Source organism: Colius striatus, chromosome Z, assembly GCF_028858725.1.
Source record: "Colius striatus isolate bColStr4 chromosome Z, bColStr4.1.hap1, whole genome shotgun sequence".
Taxonomy (NCBI): domain Eukaryota; kingdom Metazoa; phylum Chordata; class Aves; order Coliiformes; family Coliidae; genus Colius; species Colius striatus.
Window position 1 is genome coordinate 58,140,937 of NC_084790.1, and position 27,442 is coordinate 58,168,378.

The following is a 27,442-nucleotide window of genomic DNA, read 5'->3' on the forward strand; positions in this document are numbered from 1 at the left end:
ATTCTATCCTTTCAGCATGAAATACGACCTGCACTTTAAAACAAGATACTTCCTCATACTTGAACATCTTTTTAAACAGGTGCTGGACATTGGCAGACGTAATGCAAGACATTTAAACTTATTATCTGGGTAAGACTGCAATATATCTTAGGTTTTTGATTCCTGGGTATCAGAAACATGTCTGGTTATTAATATAAAGAGAGGATTTTGCTGAGTAGGCACAGCACGTCCCATACTTTCAACCACTACCATGAAATCACACTCATTCCCTAGGAAAAGGTTTTGGTTTTAAATACCATACCTATTGTGGGAAGAATGTTTTACAAATACTAACATCTTCCCATTAAATCACTACACAGAGATACAAAAAAGCAATTGACTTTACCTGTACAAAGGTCAGAGCTGCTTTTTGTAGTAAGCACTCAGCATAGCAGATTTCAGCATGCATTTCCTCTATACAAGAAAGAAAAGTTATTTACTGTCAGAAAACTTACTGTCAATGTTCTCTTCTTGGGGTCAATGAAAGAAATAAAATGCTGCCAAAAAAAGAAACAAAAAAAGCAAGATTCTGTTGTTGCTGTTCTGGTAATTGCTATTCTGCTGAACAGCTGTTCCTGTTCTGCTGAATAGTAGCTGTAACACACAAATCCAAATAAAAGTCCTTGTCCTTCACTTCTCCCCAAAAACTTTGTTCTTGCTAGAATTGATTTCAGCCTAGAGTAACAGCTATTTGTCATCCTGGTGGATTATCTCCTGCACATTCCATTCATCCTAAGTTTAAGTATCACCCTACAGCAACTACGTCTTCCAACCCTCCTTCTCTGTCTTCAAAAAAGACTTAGAGATGAATGGTAACATTCACTACGGCTCAGGCTTTTCCTAAGTCCATTAACACATATGAACAGGTTTTCACCAAGTCATGCTCAACAAAACAAAAGCCTCAGGCAGAGTTTCTGTCCTCATGCAGCACTAAGGTACATTTAATTGAACACACATAGCACAAGTTACTCTGCACCCATGCTACAAGACCAGCCACATGCACAAGGCTGCTGTATGTACAGTGCACAGGTGGTGAGTTTGATACATCCAGTATTCAAGAGGATTCTTTTGTGTCAGGTTAGAAAAAAAATGCATACTTGATTCTGCCTGAATCAGAAATAGGAGATCTACATTTTCAGAGCCATGAACAATGTACTGATACCACTTCCCAAAATACCTTAAGACAGAACAGACAAGCACAAAACTTGTTAATATATTCAGATTCCAATGCAACTAATAAGGACGTATTCAATGGCATGATGATTCTCACTCTTTGGGAGCTGTCATAAGTAAAAGGAGGATGACATCTCTTTCCAGTTCTACAACAGGTTGTGAAAATAATTCTTTTCTTAATTCATGCATCCTGAGAGCCAAAACAAAGTATTAGGCTGAATCCCCCAACTTTGAGAAGGTTTGCATTCAATTAAAAAAAAAAAAAAGCAAAACACCACACAGGTGGTTTGTTTGTTTATTTTTTACTGTGAGACACTAGTCAACTTACACAGTTAAGCATATTCATACACATTGGTAGGGTGTTTTTGAGCTTTTTATCTTTTATTTGAATTGTACGATAAACTTCTTACCTTCACTAAACTGATCCACTGACTGTTTAGACACTAGATTGGACAACGATTCCACCACTGTGTTTCTCTTCCTAAATCTAAATCAGTTTTATATGGAAGAAAAGAAAAGAAAACCACAGAGCATGAGGAACATTTCAACACAAATTTGAACATAATTATTTCTTATTCTTAAGCATTTCCAACCACAACTTTTAGACATTCTTATTAAAGTAATGACTAGCCAATAGTCCAAATTCTTTGAGTAGTCTAATAACATCCACTGGTATGCAGCTAGGCTCAGAAGCATATCCAACCTTAACTGACGTTTCAAACATGCATTTAATCTACTTCAAGTGTCCAATCACTTCCACCCCACCTCCACCCACCAGCTGCAGAGGTGTCTCCAATGCTGGGCAAGCCACTTAACTGGACTCCACAGTTTTGGAAATTAATTTTTTTCCACTTCTTAAGCTTGCACTCAGATTTAGATTGAAAAATCAAAAGGAGCTCTGCTTTCAATATAAATGAACACATATACAGTTCAGTATTTTACATCTTTTTATGCCAGATATGATACCAGAATAGTAATATATGTTACTTTCAACAGATCTTAACTGCCCTTCTTATAAACTGCTAGTTTACTTCAGTATGGCACTCCAAAAATGAATTTCTTACTACTTATGAACAACTCAGCTGTACAAGGAAGCTAAAGAAACAATTCTACATTCAGAAAAGGAATGTACTTGTTAAGCTCAGAAGTCATGAATTACCAATACGGAGCATTATCCTCTCATTTGTTTACACTATCCTGCACATGGAAAAGCACATGATCCTAATGAAAAGATTATGAAACTACAAGCTAACGTAACACATAAAAACCAAATTGGTCAATTACAGCCCATCTAGCTCTGGCAATTCTTCACCTTTAACAGTGTGCTTGCCTTTATCTTGCACTTTTATGAGTTCTGTGACAAAGTAGAACAGAGTATTTAAGCATAAAATTTTTGCTGGTATAGAATGCAGGCCTATGTTGAAACTATTAAGCCCAAGCAGGCACTAATTTTCAGTCATATTAAACAACATAGTTTAAATGAAACTGCAAATCAGTAGTATATCTAGAAAAGGCAGAAACTGCTGATGCTTTGTTTTCTACAGGTTGGATATGGTAACTTCATGCCATTTCCTTTTTTCTTTGTCATTGTTAAGGAGGTGATGTTAAATATCTGAACTAAAAACATTTTGAGGTAACTTCTTCGGAGATCGTTCATGATAAACTGTGGCCTAACTATCATGAAGAACTAATACGGTACAAAAAAAGTACTCATTTTTTTTTGTTTTGCCAGAGGCTTGTTAAGCACTTTAGCTTTTACAACCCATTTTCTGAAGTTTGGTGAGTTTTGGTTTGGTTTTTTTTTTACAAAACAATAAAGGTCACCAATAACTTCTATTATCTACTCTATTTAACTGTTGTTCCAAGGAAGACCAGAAGTAAGATGTTCAGATCATTCTTGATGGGAATAATAGCCCTTTTAATTTTCAAGGAAAGCTACACTTCCATTGGTAAGAAGTTGGTTTTTTGAAGAAACCTCAGTCCAAGTTTAATCCTAGTAGACTACTGGGTCCACTTTTGAAAACTTTTTTTTTCTTCTTAAAGAGAATTTTCATTCTCAAAGGGAAATTTCAAAATATGGAGCTTTTAAATTGTTTTTCCTTGTGGAAACTAAAAAGTGTCAGGTTGAAATATCTGAGGCAGTTCAATCATGCAGTATCAGCTTACATGAAGGTCTGCAGAGCCAACCAAATATTTCACTAACTTCCACAATCCTAGGAAACGTATCAATAATAACTGAATATAAGGCTTACTCTATTTTTCCAAATGTAAACTACTATCATATTGACAACAGCCTACTTTGAAAGTGTACACACAGTGGAGATCTTACAAAGAACACTTTGTGGATTGAGTACCTAATAAACATTCATTGCTTGGATTTACCTTTGACAGGTTTGCAAAGCTTCCTTCATTGTAGAAATTCCCATTTGTATATCCTGCTGTTCAAAGGTCATAGCAGCTTGCATAACTAAAATAGTGCTGTATCCAAGGGCATGGTACATACTATCTTTAGACCTAGGGCAAACACATAAATCTTGTGCATTTAAGCAAAACCTTGCAATACAAAATGAAATTCTGAGACACTTGCATTACTTTAATAAAAGACAAAAGAATAAAGCAGGAAAGTAATGCACATTAGAACATAACCTACTAAGTATTATCTTCACTGGGTGTACATGTCTGCCTCCACAGGACTCTGTCTCATCAAGTTTCAGAAAATATCCAAACTGGGTTACATAAACATTTGCACTTAATTATAACCCTTTTATAGTCTGCTGGTATATCTTTTTAATTTAGCTAATTAAATTTACTTAAGCTAATTAAGACTAACAAATACTTGTTCAAGAAGTCAAGATACCCTTCTAACCTTACTACTTGATTCAAAGACACAAAAATCTATATCTGAGTTGAAGAAAACTCAGTACACACATGCTTGGTCCTGCATACAAGGTGACATTGAACCAGTCTCGTTTCACAACATAATTGTACAATCAGTAAAAAGAAAAGTTTAAAAAGTGTTGTTAGAAACCTGATACAGGAGGCCATATACACAAGCCTACCAGCTGCAGTAACACTATTGACAATGTTGTGTCAGGCAAACTCAGGTTTGGGCTTATCAAGTTTCGAGAGCTTCAAGAGAAAGAAATACGCATCTGGCAGCCTCTCTGGTACTGTACTATGAATGCACTTCTTCCTAATGTCCAATTCAAACATCTGAAGCCTCAGCTTGTGGTGATTGACTCCTGCTTGACCATCTACCACTATGTGGAAAGGATGTCTCTGACTTCACATCTTTGCCTCAATAGCTCCAGACCACTATCAGTTTACTGCCCAAGTCTCCTTTTTGCCAAACTAAAACAAACCCAGCTCTCACAATCTTTATTAGTCATATGTCCTCATCTTCTATCCACACTGGTAGCCCTCTGTTGGATCCTCTCTAGTTTCCCCAACTTTTTTTCTTCCTCTTAAATCAAGGGGCCACCCATCAAGTGTGGTTTTGAAGACAAGAAATTTCAGCAGTTAAAGAAGACAGACACTTGGGCTAATTTTCCCAAAAATTTTTATATTATTAAAGGACTTGAGTTTAACTTTCATTAAAAGGCTATTTATCAGTAAAGCAATTGGCCTTTCTCTTTTTCAAAGGTGGTCTTTTGTTTCCTTGCTAGGCTAGGTCCTCCTTTGCAGATTAGCTGCACATGCTATATAATATGCTACAGACAAAGTTTGTTAGCTGCAAGGACTCAACACATCAAAATTATGGAGTTTAGAATGGTTTTTTTCTCTATAGCAAAGGCCAACTAAAACAAATACTTCATTGTTTATACAAATACTGCTGTATAAAAGAAGGAATTTTTTTTGTTTTAAAATGCAAAATCAAATACACAAAACATACAAAAACAATTTGAGTAATATATGTGTGTGTGTGTGCCTATTTAGTAACACACACGTGTACAGTCCCCACAGGTCCTCACCATGGACGAAGCAGTTCCAGGGCTTCAGAGAACTTATTGTTTAGAAATAAGTTCAGTGCCATTGAACACTCTTCCAGCGCACACTTGAGATCCATCTTGGTTGCCCTAAAAAAATTTCGTAGTTTAGTCAAACTATAAACACAAAGTCTCCTTATTTAAACACAGAAAGCATTTTACAGTAATTTTGTTACTTGTTTTTAAAATCTAGCTTTACAAAAACAAGTCATATGCTTACCATGTTATCCATGCCACAAGCGTGTGACCTCTTCACTTATTTAAGTAATGTCTATGGCTCTGTCTTCCTTTTTTTACTGGTCAGCATGCAGTTTTTACTGCTATTTATACATATACACAATACTCAAAACTTATTACTGTGCCCAATCTCTCAATTTGCTGTTATCAATACAAATGCAGTTTCAGACTCTGTATTCAAATCTAAATCTTCAGAGAGATTACAAAATAATATTTTCACCCACAAAAGCAGTAAACAGACAATCAGTCACTCTGCAAACATATGCTAAAAATAGTCCTGTCAGAAGCCTGCAGCTATGCCAAAGGCTTTTGTTCTTCCTAATTTATTTCAGGTAAAATCACTTGCACTTGCTTAAGAGGTAAGCATCTAAGAAAACCACTACTTTGGCCAGCTTTGTCTGAAAGACTCAAGAGCGCTCACATATTGCTCCAAAGAGAGAACTCAAGACAAACTGAACATTCATGGTAGTGATGAATGGCTAGATGCTATACAGCCTGCAATGTGCACAGCTGGATCTGGAAAAGGTAATCTGTCTAAAGCTTTAAAAAAGGTTTAGGCTCTATAATGGGCTTTATCCAAGTAAGGTTAAGTAGTGTTAGCAACAGATCATGCCAATGAGATCAATATTTAAGTGCTGACCAGAAGAGAAGAACCCTGAAGGAAGAATTTAAGAAGTGACAGTGGAGCACAGCTGCTCAGAATTTGAGAGTAACACACATATAAACCAAATTACAGAAAAGTGGGACATGAAAATATGACTGGACAGGATTTTACACAGAATCATAACCTTCCCCCACCCTCTTCCTCTCTCCATCATCTGAAAGCTTTAAAAACAAAGCTCTGCTTTTTATATAGTTCTGCTTTTTATATCCCTTCTGGGGTAGAAAATTTGGATAAGGCTAGGTGACATCCTAAAACTCTTTTTCAGCTTTATCTTCCATCATTTTTTAGTCACAGAGCTTGAAAAATTCACCTTCTGTAGAAAAATAAAATCGCTAACACAATACTTGGCAACTGCTAGATGTTTGAACATACCAAGAGACAAATCCTGCCCTTCATAATGAAGTACTGAATTCCTCAATAGTCAAAACTGGACAGTTTTATCATCAGAGTTTAATCAACTATTTTTAATACAATTTAAATACTCTGATTTTCTCCCACACTGGGATTTCATGTGATTATTATGCACATAGTTTTTAGACTTACATTATTTTATGTAACAAAACACTAAACTTCTTAAAAGCTGAAGCATTTGTAGCTCTGTTTCAGCTGCTACCGTTAGCCACTTGCTAAGCTTTCCCATTCTTCAGTTGCACCCACACTGCAGGAAAGGTCATAGTCTCAATGCAACCTACAGCCCTCATCTCCAACGAAAGTACTGCTGTCATATCAGAGGAGAAACCGCACCATGGCAACCCCATCAACTAGAACACATCTTTCTAGCAACACGGCCACCTCTCTTCCCACGTGTGTTGGGCTCCTGACAGCACATCACATCCCAATTTTCATCCCAGTATCTAGTCCGAGGGGTGGGAGGGCCTGGGGAACGAACCCTGCAGTGTGGCCTACAGTTGTGCTACTATATAAGTACAAGTACCAAAGCCTTTATTAGCCTGTACAGATTAGTACTGTTTGGCTACTGGAGAGCAAGTCTATCACCTTTGTGTTCTCTTCATTGTTGGCCTGTGTCACCAACAACATACTGTCCAGCTTACATTACTAGTTTATGTTCTCTCACTTAAATACCGTAAAGCTGGCTATTTAAATTTGCCTTCCAATTGTTGTAAAAGTATTTCAGGAAAGTTACTGTGTGAGCAAGTTTACCTAGGTCTACATATAAATCCATGAGCCCCAGGTACAAATAAAAATCCTTCAGACACAGCAACAGCACTATCTTTTCTCTTGCTGCAGGGAGACAGAAAAATGTCAGCTTTTTGTTGTTGTTTATGTAACACTTTTCATACTCTAGAGACTGTAGTGGAAAATCAAGGTACAATTTATAATTTTGACTACATTGGCTAATCTTAACCTGGTATGTAGACATTTTTTACAAGGCAGTTCCATTAATTATGGCACTATATTACAATCTTTTATTTTTATATGGAAAGCTTTACATTGTGCATTTAAATATAAACACATTGGTGTGCAACAAACTTTAGCTTGAGACTACTTTAATTGAAGAGTTACAATTGAACTGTAAAAAATCTGTGTTGGTTTGGGGGTTGGGGTGGGGGGTTCTTTTCTTTTTCTGAGTCCTGAATCTTTTGGTATATAAGCCTATGTGATTCAACTTTGCAAGACAACTGCCAATCAAGGCTACTCAGTAACAGAAGTGTATCTCAGTAAATTTTTAAGTTCATTTTTTAAATTTCTCCCACTACACATACTAATCAATAGGTTCTGAAACACATAGAATCACAGAATGGTAAGGGTTGGAGGTGATTTCTAAAGACTATCTAGTCCAACTCCACTGCTAAAACAGATTAAACTAGATCAGCTTGTTCTTTATTTTTCAGTGGACACAGCTTTTTATGATTTTACTTGCACTGAAATTAACATGGGACTTTGCACTTCACCAATCAAACTTGAACAATCTTTGAAATACTGGAACATCAGATACTAAATTGTAAATGCAAATAATCACTGCATGTTCACATCTTGCTTGGATTCACAGATGAAAATGTAAATTGCCTTACAATTAATTCTAACATTGAGTCACCTTCCACCATTCCTTCCTGAAAAATGAACTTACAGACCAAGAAAGCCATGTGTGAGACACAGAATATTTTTTACTTCAGTTTGGAAAAAAAAATCCAAGACCCAATATATAAAGGTCAACCACAAGCTCACTTCATATTTTGCTCTTTCCAGCTTTTAAATCCAGAAACCAAAATTACCTAGCTGAACATTTAGCTTAGATACCTGCCAAAGCCTCAGTCTGTAATAACTTTTCATACTCCCAAACTATAGTTCTTTCCAGAGCCTGGATGATGAAAACCACAAACTATAGATTATGAAGCGTCCTGCCTATTTGGTAAAAGAATGGATTTAGCACTTTGCACTAAATCCACACAACTGGTTGAAGGTTTTGTATTAACAACAATCATCAGAAATAAGTACGCTAAGATCCTAGACTTGGTCCTCAGTAAAGCCAAACTAAAATGTTTATTAAAACTGATATCAAGAAAGCAGTTGTATTTTAGTGCATTCAGACTCTAAATATGTAAACAAATCAGTCTACTTTACTTACACAAGCAGTAGAGAAATGTGTGCATTCACACGTTCTATTCATATGTTTTAAATATTATGCCCTCCAAAGAACAGTGTTACAAAATTTTAAAGACGTTCTTTTATAATGACTGGAAGTTTTGTAAAACACTCAGTTTTATTAGCTGATTCCATGAATACCACCTGCTAACAAATATTTTTCAAAGAACTACTTTTTAGATAGATTTAGAGGCTAGGAGTTTTTTCTGGTACCAGTATCACCACTATTGTGTGTTTCTATGCCACTATATTCTCATATCACATTTGTCTTTTAGGAGACTACATTTCACTCCCTGCCTGGTTAGATTACACATTCCATTTGCTCTGCCTTTCCCATCAGGAAAATGGGTAGCTGCTTTCAAATAATTTCTCAAGAAGGAGGGGAGAAAAAAAGGGAGGCGGAGGGAATTTTCTTTCTTAAATACCAATTGACAGTGATTGTTTTCAAAAAATCCAGTAATCAAAGTTGAGATCTACTAGATGGCAAGAATGAGTTTGTACCCTCTCATACGTGCGCAACACAAATATTTTGTGAGCAGCACTGAAGCAGTGCCCAATCCTAGGTATCTTCCAAACAGAAATCACATCACCATATTGAGCAGTGGTAGAACGAGGAGGGGCTGTACAAGTGTCCTTCAAAATTGCAGAGGACAGATGGACCTTCTCGTCCTACCTCCTTACACAGCACATTTGCTAACTTTGAGGTGGTCCAAGAGTTCCGTAACTCTCAAGGTGATCATGTGCCACCCTGCATATGAAGGAACTACAGACAATCATATGATGTAACAGGGGGAAGAGAACTCGAACAAGAGATCACAGTTCATAAAAGAATCTGAGGAAAGTGGATCATTAATAACAACAGGTAATTTAACAACTGATCATTACATTATTCATTTAGTTGTAAAATATTTGAGTTCAGCCTAGAAAGAAAGTTTCTTACCACTTATTGTGAAATAAAACAAATAAAGTATTACAGTACCCCACCACTGCACCATTTTTCTGAATGCAAGGATCAAGATATGAAGGCAATATCCTATTTTTACTGCTTCATTAGGTCTCAATCCTAGTTGTTGTGATTTTGGCCTAGACAGCTATGAAGCACCACGACAGTCTCTTGCTCACTGCCTGCCATCACACCCCACCCTCATTAGGATGGCAGAGGCCTCAGGGAGATGGAAGAAAATAAGATAACCAAGGACCTTGTGGATTGAGACAAGGGTAGGGAGGGCTTGCTGCCAATTACAGTTCCAGGCAAGACAGACTTGACTATTCGACTTTGAGAGGAAAGTAAGAACAGTTTCTTCTACTACCTACAAGGAACAAAAAACAAGAAAGCAAAAACAGCAGAACAATGAGAAAAATTACAACCAGCACTTCAAGATCTTCCCCCACCCCTCTCTTCCTCCTGGGCTCAGCTCACTGCTCCAGATATCTCTACCTCCTCTCCCTCAATGGCACAGGGGTCAGGGAATGGGGGGTATATTCAGTCCCTCACAGATGAGCTCTGCCACTTCTTTCTCCTCAGAGGAGGACGACTTCTCACACTCTTACCTGCACCAACTCAGGGTCCCTCCCACAGGACATAGTCCTTAACAAACCTCTCCAGTATGAGTTTTTCCCAACAGCTACAGCTTCTGCTCACAAACTCCTCCAGGGCGGGATTCCTCTGCAACCAGCAGCATTCTGAGCGCCTTCTGCTGCAACGACACCTTCCCACAAATTCATGGCCGCCTCCTGGCACAGTCACCACACCTGGCATGGAGTCCTCTACGAACTGCCAAAAACCCTCAGCTTCACCACTCCTCTCCAACAGAATGAAGGGAGGTCTCTGCTCCAGCACAACTCCTCCTCTCTTCCCTCACTGACCTTGGAGTCTGTATGGTCATGTCTCTCTCCTCCAATTCCTTCCAACACCACCAGCCAGAAAAAAGAAAGAAGAACAGCAAGAAAGGACAGCAAGAACCCTCCTCTTTCAGATTATTCTTCTTTAAAAAGAGATCACTGAGGTGGCCAATTGGCTCAGCCCCAGAAGTGGGTCTGAGTCAGAGATGGGGAAAGTTTTGAGCACCTTCTTACAGGAGCCATCTTTACAGTCCCTTCCTTGTTACCAGCTACAAACAAACACATGACATTAGTGGAAAGAAACATAGTGTCTTTGTTTATATGCTGTGCATTTTCACACTCCCTAGCCTGCAATCACCAACTGATGGAACATCCTTTGGAAGGAAAAATCTCATCTTTATTTTGCGTACCATAGCTATCGACATGGCGGCTTTATAGCTGTTACCAGAAGGTATCGTTCACCATCAGGCTCCCAAACACCATTGTACAACCAACTCAGGCATCACCAGTGTATGTAATAGTATTTGTAAAACAATCTCATAAACAAACAGCACAGACCTGGTACCTGGTCAAAACTATCTTTTCCTATTAAAAGGATGAGTAGCAGATCTCTCCAGTAGGTTGCTGTCATGTTCTTTCCCACGTTACAGACTAATTGCAGCACTGCTGCCTTTATATGTGAAACCAAAGCCTGCAGGCAATGCAAACGGTTTTTCTTATATCAATACATTTACTGTACCTTACATCAAGCAAACTTATAAAATTATTCTGCCACTTCAGATATAAAGCTTAGGAAGCCAGTTCTCAGATTCCTTTCTGATAACTGAACCATATTCCCTACTCAAGAGTCTCACTCCTGTTTAATTACTCTTTACATAGAACCAGAAAGAATCTCTCCAACTCAGATACATAATTTGATACCAGTCAGAAGTCAGGAGCATACAGATTCAGAAGCAACTTGGCTATCTTCACTGGCAGACAGGAATATTTCTACGCAGTGCCTCAGAAAAAGCACATTTCCTCCTCTCTTCCCACCCCACCAAGTTCAGTGAGCAATGCTGACTCACATTCTCATTCACATTCTTCTCCTCCTGAGTCAGTGTTATTTTGGCAATGTTTTTTCTTCCCCCTATCCCCAAATACAGTTTCCTAGAACTGACAGAGACTTAACACATTTTATCACCTCAGAGCAGCATATGCTTCAATTTATCCTGGAGTAGACTAAATTAACACTGCTTCAGTTAACTTACTACAAATTTTACACCCAGTGAATATACTTTACTGTGAAATTTTAAAAGAAAAAGTGTCCTATACTGGGTGTTACACAAAGATAACAATGTTACTTAACAAGAAGAATATCAGTGTTAAAATCTAGGTACTTTAAGGACTCTGTTTCCCAAGGCAAAGCACTTTTCAAATTTTCTCATTATTGTTTCAAGCTTCATTTATGAAAAAGGAATACGTGTTTTGGATTCCAGCAATAGCTTATGTATCTTGGGTTTGGGGCTGAGCTACTCGTGAAACTCATCCAATACAGAGGGATATATTATCCATAAGGAAGTTATTAGCAGCATTAAGTAGGTTCCTCTGATCAACTACTTCAAACTGCAACAGAAATGGAGGATAAGAATACTGACTTGAAAACCCTGAGATATGTTCATTATTAGGATGATAATCCTCAGGATGTACACAAGGCAAGAGTTTTAGTAATTTAAACTGTCAAAACAGTTGCTTAAGCCACTTTTCTTTCTTCCCTCCTACAGGGAAATTAAAAAGATAAACAGAAGTAAAACATTTGTTTTACCAGCCTAAAACAAACGAAAAAAAAAGTAATTGCTCCAGTACTTAAAAGAATCCCAGAATCAAAGAACAGTAAGGGTTGGAAGGGATCTTTAAAGATCATCTAGTCCAACTCCCCTGTTGAAGCAGGTCCACCTAGATCAGGTCACAACCGAAACATTCCCAGGCAGGTTCTGAAAACCTCCAGAGAAGGAGACTCCACAACCTCCCTGGGCAGCCTGTGCCAGGGCTCCCTCACCCTTACAGTAAGCAAGTTTTTCCTTAAGTGGAACTTCTTTGTATTCCAGATTATGTCTATTACCTCTTGTTCTATCATTGGACACTACAGAAAAAAGTGCTGGCCCATTCCCTTGACATACACCTTTTAAATACTTGTATCAGCAAGACTCACCCTCGGTTTCCTCGGGGCTGAACAGCCCCAGATCCTGCAGTCTTTCCTCACAAGGAAGATGCTCCAGTGTCCTGACCATCTTGGTGGCCCTGCACTGGACTCTCTCTAGAAAGTTCCCTGTCCCACTTGAACAGTCATAGAATTATAGAAACATTTAGGTTGGAAAACATCACTTGAGTCCAACCATTAGCCCAGCACTGCCCCATCGGCCACTAAACCATGTCCCTAAGCACCACACCTATCTGACCACACCAGGGCTCAGTCTAATAGCATTCCTTAAGGCAGTTGCACAGCTAAAGTATTAATTTGACACATGCTGCTGACTCAGTATCCGCAGAGATTTAGTTATCTTTGGGTGGAATGATCTATCAACTGCTTCAAAGGGGATTCAGTAACTAAGAGTAGGAGAAGTGCAGAAAAGTTTACCTTTAATCTAACTGTATTTTCCACATTTTAAATCATATATTTAGAACTGAGTTCCACATCACTTTATTAACAGTAGCTGGCCTTAAATGTGCATGCACTATTTTGCATGAACAGCGACTGTGCAGCTTCTAAAACCATTTATTGGCTTTTTCACAATACAGTCAAAACAATTAGCTGCATCTGATAAACAACACTTAATTGCCAGTGACTTGGCTTTGTTCAGCTACTGTTCTTGCTAACAAGTCTCACTGGGCTACAGTCACTGAAAACATCTGAAGTTATTAGTGGGAGCAAAACAAAACTTTTGACACTAAAAAAACCCCACAAAACCTATACTGATAGTGCCAAACTATCAGTTACTATTTAAGATACCCACGTTAAGATGCACATCTGACACAGAACGAAAGTAAGCTGTTCTAAAAATGGGGGGGGAGGGGGGTACACATAGAGTAAGATATTTTGGTGATAAGGGTCACAAAAACAAGATGCATCACAATTAAGAGAACGTTTGCTCAGGAAATAAATACTTCAGCAAGCAAATAACCTTTAACACTCATGGAAGTTTCATCAGAAGCCATCTTTAAGAGGCATTTGTTTGCTTAAACTCAAACTAAACCACTCGGGGTGTCAAACACAGCATCAACAGGTAGGACAGCAAGAAACTGTCATCTGTAGCACTGTTATTGAATAACATGCATTCAGACATCTGTTAGAGTATTTCCTGCCAAGTTGATGATGACAGAACAGCATCAAAATGTATTGTTCTCAGGCGGTTCTTGCCCTGTGCAGGAAGGTGCTAAGTCAAATAGTCTTTACTGCCAAAATCTGACACTCACTGCAGTTATTCAGAACATTTGTACACTTCCTGAAAAGATCTTTCCCTTTGTAGTAATGGATATCTTCCATCAGAAAACTTGATATTTAACTATTTATATTATACCATGTAAAAAAGAGTAACTATCTGCTCACACGTCTTAACTAGCCAGGAGATGACTTCTTAACAGTAAATAGCAGTTGACCTTTCCCAGATTCTACTCAATAACTCAATTTTCATGGCTAGGATACTTATGTTATTTTTCAACACTGCATTAAAAGTGTATTGATTCCCTCAGAATGTCCAAGAATGGTAGTGATTCTGATGCATTTTAGCTGATGGTACTCCTCTTCCCCTCCCTCCCTTACTGAGGCAGGCACATTGTGCTGCTTCTACATATGTGGCATTGAGTTCTCTGCTGATGTGTACCACTATGTGTGCTTAGTATAAAATAAGCTCAAGCATCCAACAGAGTCCTGTTGGGGCTATAATCACTGTCTCCTCAGAAGATTGTCTCCTAGACAAAGCCAAAAGCTGTACTCAAACTACAGTATCAAAGTTTAAGGTTTACAGCTCAGAGATATCATTAAATCATCACTTTACGTTTGTTGCTGTGTTTTTAATCTCGAACTACACTTCAGATTAGTAGTGTGACACTAGAACAAGGATACTTACATTCTTAATTCTGCAATATTCAACCATCATGCTTTAAAAATGACTAAATTAATAAAGAACACACTCTTAGCACTTGATCCCTGCCAATCATTTTCTATACAAGCACATGAAGTCTTGTAGTAGTTTGCTAATACTCTCTTCCATCTTAGTTAAAATAACAATCACCAGAATTCTGATTTCTTTTCTTCAATCATTTTAGCCTCCACCAACTTATGCCAATTCCTCTTGTGATTCAATACCTTGCCTCTGAATTCTGTCGAATGGTTTTTCTGCTTGAAGTTTACCAGAAGAAAACTAAAGTCTCTGTACATGGGAAACAAATAAAAAAACATCTTCACCTTGTCTGTTTACTGAACTACACTTCTTAGTACCTAATTAATGTCCTCCAAAACATGGTGGTTTCCTGTCTCTGTTTAGTGTTTCCAGGGTTGCTCATCTTCTTATGAACATTTTTCAATGTTTATGCTCTTAAAAATCTATTACAGGATTACATTTGGACTTTTTTTTATCTACACAGCTAGCAACTTCAAAGATTTGCAATTCCCAATAAGAATTGCTTCCATATCAACAGAAGCATATATTCATGTGTACCCACTGTATCCCAGCAAGCATATAGAAAACTCAGCTTTTAGTTCAATTATCTGCTAATACCTCTTCAAATAATTTTCTTCATATTTTGAAAGTATAGTACTCCTCATCATGAAGTCAGTCATTTGAGAAGAAAAATCTTATCCTTCCCATCCATTACTTGTATCAGTCAATAGCAATACTTCAGTCTTCTGCTTAGGGATGTGCCAAAATCTCGTTTGCATTATTACACAAATGATGTTTATTTGCTATTACTGTTATCAATTCTTTGCATAGACACCAAGCTGCAACAAAAGTACAAATCTCACCAGAAAAAGAACGAGAAGCTTTGTAGGAGTACTACCTACCACAGAGCAGCAGGTAGCACCACTCCTCACTACAGCTATGCACCAACAGTTCTATGACATGAAACAAAAGCTAAGACAGTAATCTTCTTGCCAAATCCTACCTACTAAGACTTTCTGTTAGGTCTACACGTCATGCTCAGGATAGTTCCAGTGAAGGATGTCTGAAGGCTTAACATGGTCTTCTGCAGTATAGTCTAAAGACTTACATACAGTGAACATTAGACAATGATCATAAAAGCAAACACAGAAACTTTCGAGTTATGTTGGGTTTTCTTGTGTGGTACTTCTGTTTCATTTCTTTTTAAAATAAATACAAACAGGCATTCATCATTTTCAGGAACAATTTCAGTAACAAGTTTGAAACTAAAGACCCTAATGTATCACTCATATCTTTATAGCTAAGCAAAAGACTCGGCTTTGGAAAAGCAAGGTGTAACAGGCTAGATTTTATGAGGCCAGTCTGTCTTCTCCTATCTGTATGCAAGCTATGCATTCCTCCCATCTGGAAAACAATTCTTTAAGGTGGAATCAAACAGAGCAACCCTTCTCATATTTAGGCACTGCAGATAACAAATTAAATCCTTTACATTAAACAGAACACTGTATTTTTTAACTGCCAATCACTTCCAATTTATTAATAAAAAGGATTCTTAACTCAATGTGTTCATTTAAAAATAATCAGGGAAAGATATGACATCACGTGATGAACAGTTTTTTCTATCATAAAGAGAAAACTTTTGAGAACGGTTTTACCATTTACCAGACTTCTATGTCACTTACCATCACATAGCAGACAGACCTTTAGCCTTAAGGCTAGAAGTATGAGTACTTTGACTTACGTAATCAATCCGTATCCTAGGCTATTATAATTAAGACAGAAGTTTACAAATTACAACTAACTAATTAGTATAGCAAATGCTAACTTCTACCCATACAGAGAATCCACTAGTTACAATTTAAGTCCCTAGCAAATTCTGCATTCATTATGCACACATCCCTTTAAGAGAAGCACAAAATATAAGTAAATAAAATTGTGTATCTCACATATTCAATGGAAATACTACCAGCTTATGGGAAACACTGAAAAGAAGCCCAATCTGAAGTGTGACAAATTTTATTCTTTTGAAGGCATAATATCTTCACTGTTTCAGAACATCACCAACGCATGTAGTCTGTGTGCTAAACATTCATTTAAGGAAATTCAGCTGGCAGCAAAACTATCCAGTGCGGTGCTAGTCAACTTGGCAAACAGGAAGAAACTACTCTAAAAACTTACTATAGTACAATCCGTTCAACAACAGTCAGTTTCTTAAAAACAAACAAACAAAAATAAATTGAAAAAAACCACCCAAAACCGCACAACAGGCACACACTCCCTACAAATGGTTACTTAGTTTAAATTATATGAATTTACACAGTCTGGCATTTTGGCAAACCATTAGTATAACACACTTATTTTCACTTCTTCCTCCCTTGAGACTTTCTTGCATGCTGTATTTAAAACCACTTTCTACTGCAGACAGAGGCAAACAGCAGTTCTCTTACCCAAGCCTTTCTTGGATACTAAATTCACTTAAATTTTGGAGCCATTTACCCACAGATCTGGTAATGGCAGAGGATGGAAACATAATGCTACAAAGCAATTCATTTCAGTAAAGTTGCATCTTTCTCCTCAATGCTACCTGACTATAGGACTGTAGTCAGGTAGCATTCAGATTTACCGATTTTTAAATCTCTACTAGTGGATCCCTGGATTGTTGTTGCAATAACAAGGGATCTGCTCATACCATCCTTTGTATGATCAAGCAGTCTCACCAACTGGGCATTTTCCTTTTCTTTAATAGTGTTGGGTTGGGGTTTTTTGGTTTTTTTTTTTTTTTTGTATGGTTGGTTTCACTGTGCCTTTTCAGCTTTGGAAGCTGTGGAAGAAAGTAGCCAGCTGGTATCATACATTTGTATACATAGTGAAACAAAAACAAAGTATCAAACACTGTATTTTTCAAAAGGAACAATTGTAGAAACTGAGTTGGAGTTTTCAAAAATAGAGACAGCAAGAAGGGAAGGAGTAACAGTGAGAAAAAAAAAAGGTAGTTGCCACTGTTGAAAAATCATCAATTATTAGCAATGATATGCATGAAAACAAGCTGCGAATTACTTCAGCTTCTATACCTTAGCATTGTTTAGAAGTTCAAACTGACAGCTTTTCATAGACTACTGGAATTTCACTAGGAGAGTATCTTAATTCATCAATGATTATACCTTACCAGACACACGTAATCCAGCAATGAGGTGGACGGAAGTTAGATAAAGCTCTGTTACTCACAGATCAGAAGCTGGGGCGCAGATGGAGCTGCCGTCATTTTAGAAGAGGTGTTTGCCCTCTCTTCTAATTTTAGCTTTTCTAAATAGTTCTAAAATTAGCTTCTCTAAACTTCACAGATACTTACAGAAGGCAGTTATTTTGTTTTAGGAATTATTACTGCTTACAGTAGTACAAATATTTGTGATATTGTCTTATGAAATAAGTGTATTTTAAAAACAAACAAAAACTTCATATGGAAAGAAAAATTCCCTCTTAAAAAACTCATCTGAAATTAAATGTCGGACCACCATCTGTCAGGGAGACCAGGGATGTTTCTTTGCATTACATTCTGCAAGTCAGTCTGAAATCTTGAAATTTAGGGGCATGGACAGGATTATCTTTGTCCTAGTTACAAAGCAACCCAGTGCCTACAGCACTGCTTCGTGGCACTCTAGTAACATAAAGTAAGAAAGCAATGAAAGTGTTTTGCTTCCAAAGACTTTAAGTCCACGACTAAGGGGGCAGGGAGAGGTGATGAGATAAAGGAACTTTCCCTTTCTTTTTAATGAAAAGTGGAATTTTTGTATCTGTATATCTATAATCAATGCAGTAACTGAACATCAGAAGAAAATACTGATTGCTGTATCCTCACACATTATTACTACTCTACAATGCAACAAAGTAACTGAATATGCTTAAAGGAAGAAAACCAAGGCAAAGGTATCATCTCCTTGCATCTGAGCTGCCATAGCAAATAATGACAAGACTAAACTCATTGTACATGCTGATCAGCACTTATCATTGCCAACATCAAATCACAAAAGGACAGGCTACATTTCTGGCCTCTTTTTTTTTTTGCTTATTTGAAGAAAAGACACATGAGAATTAACAAATGTCTCCGTTTCAGAGAGACCATTAATCTGATTCCATTAGCCAACAATCAATGTATTGCAAGTCAGATGTTTTACAGCTCCAAGTGAAAAAAGAAAAATCATCAGCTTTATCTGACACCAAATTCTTTAAGTTCAACAGCGAACTGCACTGCACATGCACAGTAAGCAAGATGCAAATTTTCCATAATGAATCAGCCATATTGTGGAAGCAAGACACATGACAGCTACCTGGGTCACTATTTACCCACCTGAATGCAGTTTATCATCTAATTACTAAAATGACTGTGACTATTCAAGTACATCAAATCACTCCAGTATGAATTTGATACAGCATTGCAAAATATATGCAATCCTAAAAAGAGTTGGCAAAACAAACAAATGATAGGTACAAAGAATTGATCATAATTTGACAGAGGGAAAAGAAAAATCAAAGAAGTGTCAGTTTGCAGGTAGGGGGAAAAAAAATCTGCTTTACATTGTTCTGCTGGACACTAATTGAAGTGCACAGCACTCTAAAGGTTGTTAGACTTATTTGCAGAACTCAGTGGTTCATCAGTATTTGTAGATATAGGTTTTAACAGGAGATCTTTGCAAGTAAACTGAGAATTTACTATGTTTGAATATCCCTTATCAGACTAAGTTCATATCAAATAAACCTGATGAGGTCAATACACACAATACTGCATAGAAAAATGAGCACCTGAATGTGCTAGAACACAATACTGCCAAAACTTAATATATAAGATGTAGATAAACAGAAGTTCACCAAAAAAATAAATCTCTTCAACACTTCCCTTATAAAGCAGTTCTGAATTAAGACATGCTGACAAGAAATTAGGCTGAAAAAGAAAGATCTAGCATATATAAATAATAGTGATAGCTTACTGATGGTTTTACACAAAATTAATAAAGATTCCACTTACATTGCTATGGAATAAAACAAGAAATAATTCATGCAGCAAGTAGGACACCAGATCAGGCCAGATGTTTATAGAACTAACACTGCGTCACATAAATATTGGCTCAGAGACAATGAGGACAGTGTGACCCTAGTAAGACACTCTTCCTAAACTTCAAACCAATTTACTGAAATTTATTACATAGTGAACTTACTGCAAATGTCAAAGACCTTACATTACTATAATTTTTCAAAGTATGCTTCATTACACTTAACATTTGTACTTAGAAAGCACAGAACTGCATACGATGAATAAAAGATTTGTATTTACCTCAAAAATTATATAATCTCAAATCAGTGCAGCTACAAAGAGCAGAATACAAATTCTGTCGAGTGGAGAAAATAACTACAAGCCTGATACTGTCCTTAAATTACTACATTTTAAAGAACGGTATCCCAAAATACACACCTTTCAGTGCTCTACAACCTACAGCATCCGAGCTGATTAAGCACTGACATCAGCAAAGAAGCTTCTGCTCTCTAAAAGCATTGTTCACCATTGCAAAGTGCAGAGAAATAGCAATTATTCCATAAATCCATTGTGAATGTATCATTTTTCCCTCCTCTAAATTTTAAATAATGTTTGCAGTTTAAGTGTTCAAAATACCTGGCAAAGTAAATTTTCACAGATAAAATCACATAAATCTCACTACCACAATCATGATTTCAAGGACTATCAGACAGAGAAAGTATACTTACAGGATTAATTCAGTTAATTTCAGGTATGTAAATACAGTCCTTATGCAAAAATAAGCACTGCTTCTTTCACTTTGTCCTTTTTCCACTGCACAAACACACACACACACACACAAAAAAAACCCAAAACAATGCAGAAAAAGAGCATAAGGAGAAAAATGATTCTATTTTATTTCTCAGTATCCATGAGGTTTCATTAATGAGTTATCAAGCAAAATGAATAAAAGAATAAAAGTTTATAAGCCAGCAGCTGGCATCACAGGCACTCTCCATAGTCGAATTCAAAAGAAATGTCAGTGAGAGTGGCAGCAGCTACAGTCAATGCTGGAAGCTGATGCCTCTGCGGGAAGAGGATGCTGGGAGATTTTCCCAATCTGTGCTGCAGCCTAATTCTAATCCATCACTCCTAACTGCATGGAGAAAATGGAGACATAAAGGAATGCAAAGTGATTTATATTTAAAGGCAAAAAGAGAGCTACCTCAAGATTTCCTGAATTGAAGAAAAAGATGCTACTATTGAAGTCAGACATAAAAGTATACTAATTTCACTGCAGTAAAAATAAATCAGATACAAGAGTTGGTAGTAAGTAGTAGCAAAGAAAACTACCTAGCTCACGTTTCATTTCATTATTGATGGTACTCAAATCAACATTTTCTTTTCTATTAACTTTATTAATTATTTATTATTGTTAATTTTATGTTATTAATTTTATTTTACTTTTTTTACCCCAGAAAAATAAATTATTAGCTGAAGTTGCATGACTAAAATAAATCTACAGCACAGAGAGGCAGCTAATAAAGTTATCTTCATGAACATCAGCAGCAATAGGACAAAGTATGAGTTAGAAGCAAAACAGCTGCAATAGAGATAGTTACATCCCCTTGGTGTATTCTCTACAGAAGACATATGGGAAAACTCAGCATATGGGAGCCAAGCAGCACAAAACTAAACTATGCCATCCATCATTACCTTAAAAAAAAATCTCTAAAGCTACACTGCCTGGGCTAAAAGTACCTATTCCTAGCTATGCTTACTCTGAACTGAGATTTATCAAAAAAAAAGCCTCAAAGAAAGTCTTTAAAATACAATGCAGGAACCTATAGATTTGTATTTACTCATTTCAGATGGACGCTAATTAATATAAGTAACAATCCTCCAAAACAATCTATCTGAAAAATTTACTTTTGAAGATACAAATAAGAATGCAACTGTGATGGTTTAGCCCTGGCTGGGTGCCAAATGCCCACCAAGTCATTCTATCATTCCTCCTCTTAAACTGGACAGGAGAGAAAGAAATATAATGAGGTGTATGAGTCAAGATAAGGAGAGGGAAATTGCTCAGCAATTAGTGTCATGGGAAAAACAGACTCAACTTGGGGAGAAAAGGGTTTGATTTATCAATGAACCATCAAAACAGAGCAATAAGGGAAATGAGAAATAAACTAGAATCTTAAAACACCTCCCCCCACCCCTCCCTTCTCCAGGACTCTCCTTCCTTCCTCCCCAGTGATGCAGGGGATGGAGGATAGGGGTTGTGGTCAGTTCATTACAGATAGGCTTTGCCACTGCGTCTTCTCATTGGGAGGCCTCCTCACACTTCCCCCTGCTACACTGTAGGGTCCCTCCTACGGGAAACAGTCCCTCACGATCTTCTCCAGTGTGAGTCCTTCCCATGGGCTACAGTTCTTCACCATGGGGCCTCCCATGGAGGCAACTCCTCACGTCCTGCCCCAACATGGATCACCCACCAGAAGAGTCCTTCAGGGACAGACTGCTCCAGCCTGAGTCTCTCAAGGGTCACAAGTCCTGACAGCAAATCTGCTCTAGCATGGGCTTCTCTCTCCCCACAGACTCCCAAGTCTTGCCTGGAACTCGCTCCAACGTAGACTTCCCACAGAGTCACAGTCTCCTTCAGGCATCCACCCTCTCCAGCGTGGGGTCCTCCACAGGCTGCAAGTGGATCTCTGCTCTCCAGTGGCCTCCATGGACAGCAGGGGCACAGCTGCGTCAACATGGTATTCAACACAGATCACAGACGAATCTTTCTTTCCAGGCCCAAGCACCTTCCTTCCCCTCCTTCTCCACTGACCTTGGTGTCTATGGAGATGTTTTTACTCCCTGTTGCGGTTGACTTTTAGCAACTACACAGCAACTTCTTCCCCTTCTCAAATACGTTATTCACAGAGGTGCTAGCTCCATCACTAATTGGCCAGGCCTTGGTCAGCAGCAGAGGATGCTCCTGGCAGATCTTCGTTTAAAAAAGCCACCCCTGTAGCTCCTCTGCTACCAAAACCCAGTCCAGGCAAAACTACTACAGCAATATACTAGGAAAGAGTTGCACAGTATTTCTAAAACATCTGAGGAAACTAAGAACTATGATCAGGTAATACGGACTTTGCAGGAAGAGATGAGATGGACAGCTGTAACTTACAGACAACAGTGCCTTTAAAAAAAATCAGGATGTTTATACTTTTTCCCTGAAATTGTGCCTGATAAAGACCAAAGTGTTCAGATATATCAGAGTTCTCTAACCCAACTTTGAAGTAATGCTCATGTGTACTGTCACTTACTATATCATTTGAGGCAGGGGACTTAGAAGTGCCAGGATTCCTCTCATCTTGAAAGATAAATCAGTTTTGAATCAAGTTTGAGCAGTCACAGAAAAACTGGCTCTGTTCAACTCGGCGGCAGTGGCATATAGTCCACACTTGAGGCCTTAGAAAGTGTTTCCCAGTAAAAGCTGAGAGAGTCAGAAACACATTTCCACAAAACTGACAAAAGCAAGCTTTCTTTCTGCAAATATCAACACATTTTCCCTGGATTGTCTTAAAGAAAAAACCACCAATACACGCTGAAGTCACCTTCTACTCAGATTTTTCTGTGCTCTGGTCTTTCAGTGAAGACTTGCAAAAGACAAGAGTTTTGAGCAGTACTGTGTAGAATGATCCAGGATAATGTTTGTTTGGGGTTATTTCCTGCTCATCTACTGTTTTTTAATGCTCCTTGCTTTGTAAGAAGTTACAAACATAGGCACAATTGAACATTTCAAAGCAACAGAAGATAGGAAATACAAAAATTTGCACAATGTAGCATGAAGGCTTCTACTTAAAAACACACACAGAGAAATCTGACATCTCAGGCAAAAGGTGTAGTTGCAATAAATATGGAAAAGTCAGGGATATCATAATTATTGTCCACCCAAATCCCCTCAAACTTCAACAATTTACAGTCCCAGGACTGTTCAGAATAGAGAACAGTTAGTGAGATTAGGCTAGTGTCTCACTACGGCTGCTCTAAATGTTGAGGCAGACGATATTAAGTAGCCACTATGTCATATTAATGTAGCTACAAAAATATTATTTACTGTAAACAAAAATCACCTTTACTAGACTTGTTTTCCCCTTGACCTTAGGGACCAAACATACAAAAAGGAAACTGATTGTTTAAATTGTCAAAGCTGTTTCTCATCATATTAAGACAATGTCATAATTTGAACTTATGGAGACAGGCACTGTTCTTAAAAGTTTTTTGCTCCATGAACTCAAATTTTCATGTAAGGTTATTTCCTCAGTGGCTCAGTTTCATTCACCAACAACACACACACATGTGCAGGTATAACTGAAATCTTAACTACACTTCTGAGATTACAAGGATAACCTGCTCTAACTTCCTTAAACACTTCTGGTCCTTAATCCATCACCCCAGTAATACCATACAGAGCTGCTTTGGTAGGATCAAGGATTAATAGTATCCAGCTTTGGGTAGGAAAAGGAAATGCAAAAGCAGAATGATAATATAGCAATGAAATCTGCCTCTTTCTGATGAAATCTATAAAAACAGAAAATTCTAAGAAAATTCCATTCATCAAAAATCACTTGTTTGCTTTTCTAGAGGATTATAGCTTCCACATTTTCACTATTTCATTTTTCTAACGTGTATAAATGAGATCTTACTATCTTTCAACTGGCAACAGAAGTATCTATACAAATAGTTCAACATGAAGACTTCCTCTGCACCTGGTTGCAGCAGTCAGGCAGAGTACTATGTTTCTTCCCAAAGGCAACTACAAAGCATCTTCTATAAAGATAGCTAGGCAGCTATAGTTATTCTAAATGTTGTTATTCATTTGCGTAGATCTCTGACAATGGGGTAGTAATTGAAAACATCATCTTACTTTTCCTTCAAAAAAGAGGTCTGCATGCCAAGCAGTACCATGGAAAGGTATTAACAACTTGATGGTAACTTATTGTCACATACAGATGACATTTTAAGGAAAAGTAAGTAAAATGAGATTGGAGGAAATCCAAATACAATTAAAATTTCATACAAGCTCCTAACAAATTGAGAATTTTAGAGGATAAAGTACATACACAAATCAAAATAGCAGTGACACGGTCAGTACATGTTAAAATATGGTGATGATAAAAAATGATCACAATATGGTGATGATAAAAATAGTCCAGAACTCAAACTTCTTTTTATCTTCTTATAAAATCAAAGAAGAGGTAGCTTATAAAATCATAGTTTGGGAACAGAAAACACGGATCTCTGCTCTCCACAAAAATAATTTCTGAGTAATTTGAAGAAAAAAAATAAACCAGCAGACATATATAAGGGGAAAAAAGTCACAGAAGTTGCAAATTATCTGTTCAATAAGACAGAAATTAAAGTTCACAGTTTTTCCACAATAAAATCCAGGTACTGGTGAATTATTTTTAGCAAGAATTAAATAAAGGAACAAAATACACATAAATCTATTCCTTTCATGTTTTAACCTGAAGATGCTTGGCAGGTAACAGCATTGTGAAACAGATTCATCTAAAAGATAAAGTAAGCACACACTCCAGTAGAAAAGTGGGTAAATATTTGGCAAAGAGTAGCTTAACACTATGAAATTTCTTGGCAGAGGCTGGAATCATAGAATCATTATGGTTGGAAAAGATCTTTATGATCAATCCAACCACCAAACTAATGCTGCCAATCCCATCACTAAACCATATCCCTCAGCACCTGAGCTATGCATCTTTTGAATGCTTTTAGGGATGCTGACTCCACCACCTCCCTGGCTAGCCTGTCCCAATGCTTAATAAACCTCTTAGTAAAAAAGTTTGTCCTAATGTCCAATCTAAACTTCCCTTGGCACAATTTGAGCCCATTTCCTTATGTCCTATCATTCATTATTGGAGAAAATGAATGACTTCCACCTCACTACAACTCCCCTTCAGGTAGTAGTAGAAAGTGATCATGTCTTCTTTCAGCCTCTTCTTCTCTAGGCTAAACATCCACAGCTGCCTCAGCTGCTCCTCCTAAGACTTGTTCTCCAGACCCTTCAACAGCTTCATTACCCATCTCTGGACAAGCTCCAGAACTTCAAAGTCCTTCTTGTAGTGAGGGGCCCAAAACTCAACACAATATTCGATGTGCAGCATCATCAGTGTTGAGTACAGAGGGACAATCACTTCACTGGTCCTGCTGGCCACATTATTTCTGATACAAGCCAGGATGCCACTGGCCTTCATGGCCACCTGGGCACACTGCTGGCTCATATTCAGGTGGCTGTTGATCAATATCCTCAGGCCCTTTTCTGACAGAAAACTTCTAACCACACTCTGACTCAGGCCCATAGCATTGCATGAAGTTGTTGCGGCCCAAGTACAGGACCTGGCACTCGGCCTAGTTGAACCTCCTACAGTTGGCCTTGGCCCATCACTCCAACCTGTCCAGCTCTCTCTGTAAAGCCTTCCTGCCCTCGAGCAGGTCTACACATCCACCCAGTGTGCTGTCATCAGCAAACTTACAGAGAGTGCACTCGATTCCCTCATCCAGATAATTGATAAAGATATTAAACAGAACAGATCCCAACACTGAGCCCTGGGGAACGCCACTGCTGACTGGCCACTAGCTGGATTTAACTCCATTCCCCACCACTCTCTGGGCCCAACCATCCAGTTTTCCACCCATCCCAGAGGAGATCCATCCAACCCATGGGCAGCCAGCTTCTCCAGAAGGATGCTGTGGATGAGTGTCAAAGGCTTTAGTAAAAACCAGGAAGACCACGTCCACAACCTTCCTTCACCTACTAACGTCATCTTGTCATAGCAAGGTTTGTCAAGCAAGACTCGCCCTTCACAAGGTCACGGTGATTGGGTCTGAACTCTTGGTTGTCCTGTATGTGCCTCACAATGGTGCTCAGCATAATTAGTTCCATAACATTTTGCAGAACTGAGCTCAGGCTGACAGGCCTGTAGTTCCCTGGATCCTCTTTCTGGTCCTTCTTGTATATGGGTGTCATATTTGCCACCTTCCAGTTCGCTGGAACCTCCCCAGTGAGCCAGTGCTGCTGGTAGATGATGGAGAGTGGCTCAGCAAGCACTTCTGCAGCTCCCTCAGCACCCTCAGGTGGATCCCATCTGGTCCCGTGGACTTGTTTGTGTTGAGGCAGAGCAGCAGGTTACACACCAGTTCCCCTTTCATTAAGGAGGCTGCATTCTTTTCCCTATCCCTGTCTTCTGGCTCAGGGGTCAGGTGCCCAGAGAACAGTCAGTTTTATGATTGAGAAAGAAGGCATTAAGAGCCTCAGTCTTTTTCTCCTCCTTAGTCACTATGCTTTCCCCTGCATCTGTTAAAGGATGAAGATTCCAAAACAGAAAGAACTGTTTGTCTCCAGTTACTTATTTCCTTTTACAACAGAATACGCCAATATGAAACCAGCTCTGAGTTAATGCAACCACGTAATGGAAGATTTCATTTCACATATATCCCACCTATCTTTTCAGTCAGGTTGAAGATGCTACATAAAAAGTTATCACCAAGTTAGTACCCTGAAAATTTATCAACTGTCTTTGGCAGAGAATATACTAGGTGAAACACTACTGCTTGTTTTAAGCAAAATGGGAGACTAACCTACTCTAATTAGGTTGGCTCTAACACCAGTGAGTAAAGAAATGCATTTACAGGGAGAACTCCATTTAACGGTCCCTCCATGTTTCTACAAAGCAAGTAATCT

At 38.1% G+C, this 27,442-nt stretch overlaps 1 protein-coding gene across 1 annotated transcript in view; it reads right to left on the reverse strand.

Annotated features, from left to right (window-relative positions):
• TTC39B (tetratricopeptide repeat domain 39B) overlaps positions 1 to 27,442 on the reverse strand; it is an 89,070-nt gene that overhangs the window by 25,619 nt on the left and 36,009 nt on the right. Inside the window, exons 3-6 of the mRNA XM_062018143.1 lie at positions 5,184 to 5,288; positions 3,595 to 3,726; positions 1,623 to 1,699; positions 386 to 453 (exon numbers count right to left, since the gene is read on the reverse strand). Coding sequence (XP_061874127.1) covers positions 386 to 453; positions 1,623 to 1,699; positions 3,595 to 3,726; positions 5,184 to 5,288 — 382 coding nt within the window. The remainder of the gene's footprint in view (positions 1 to 385; positions 454 to 1,622; positions 1,700 to 3,594; positions 3,727 to 5,183; positions 5,289 to 27,442) is intronic.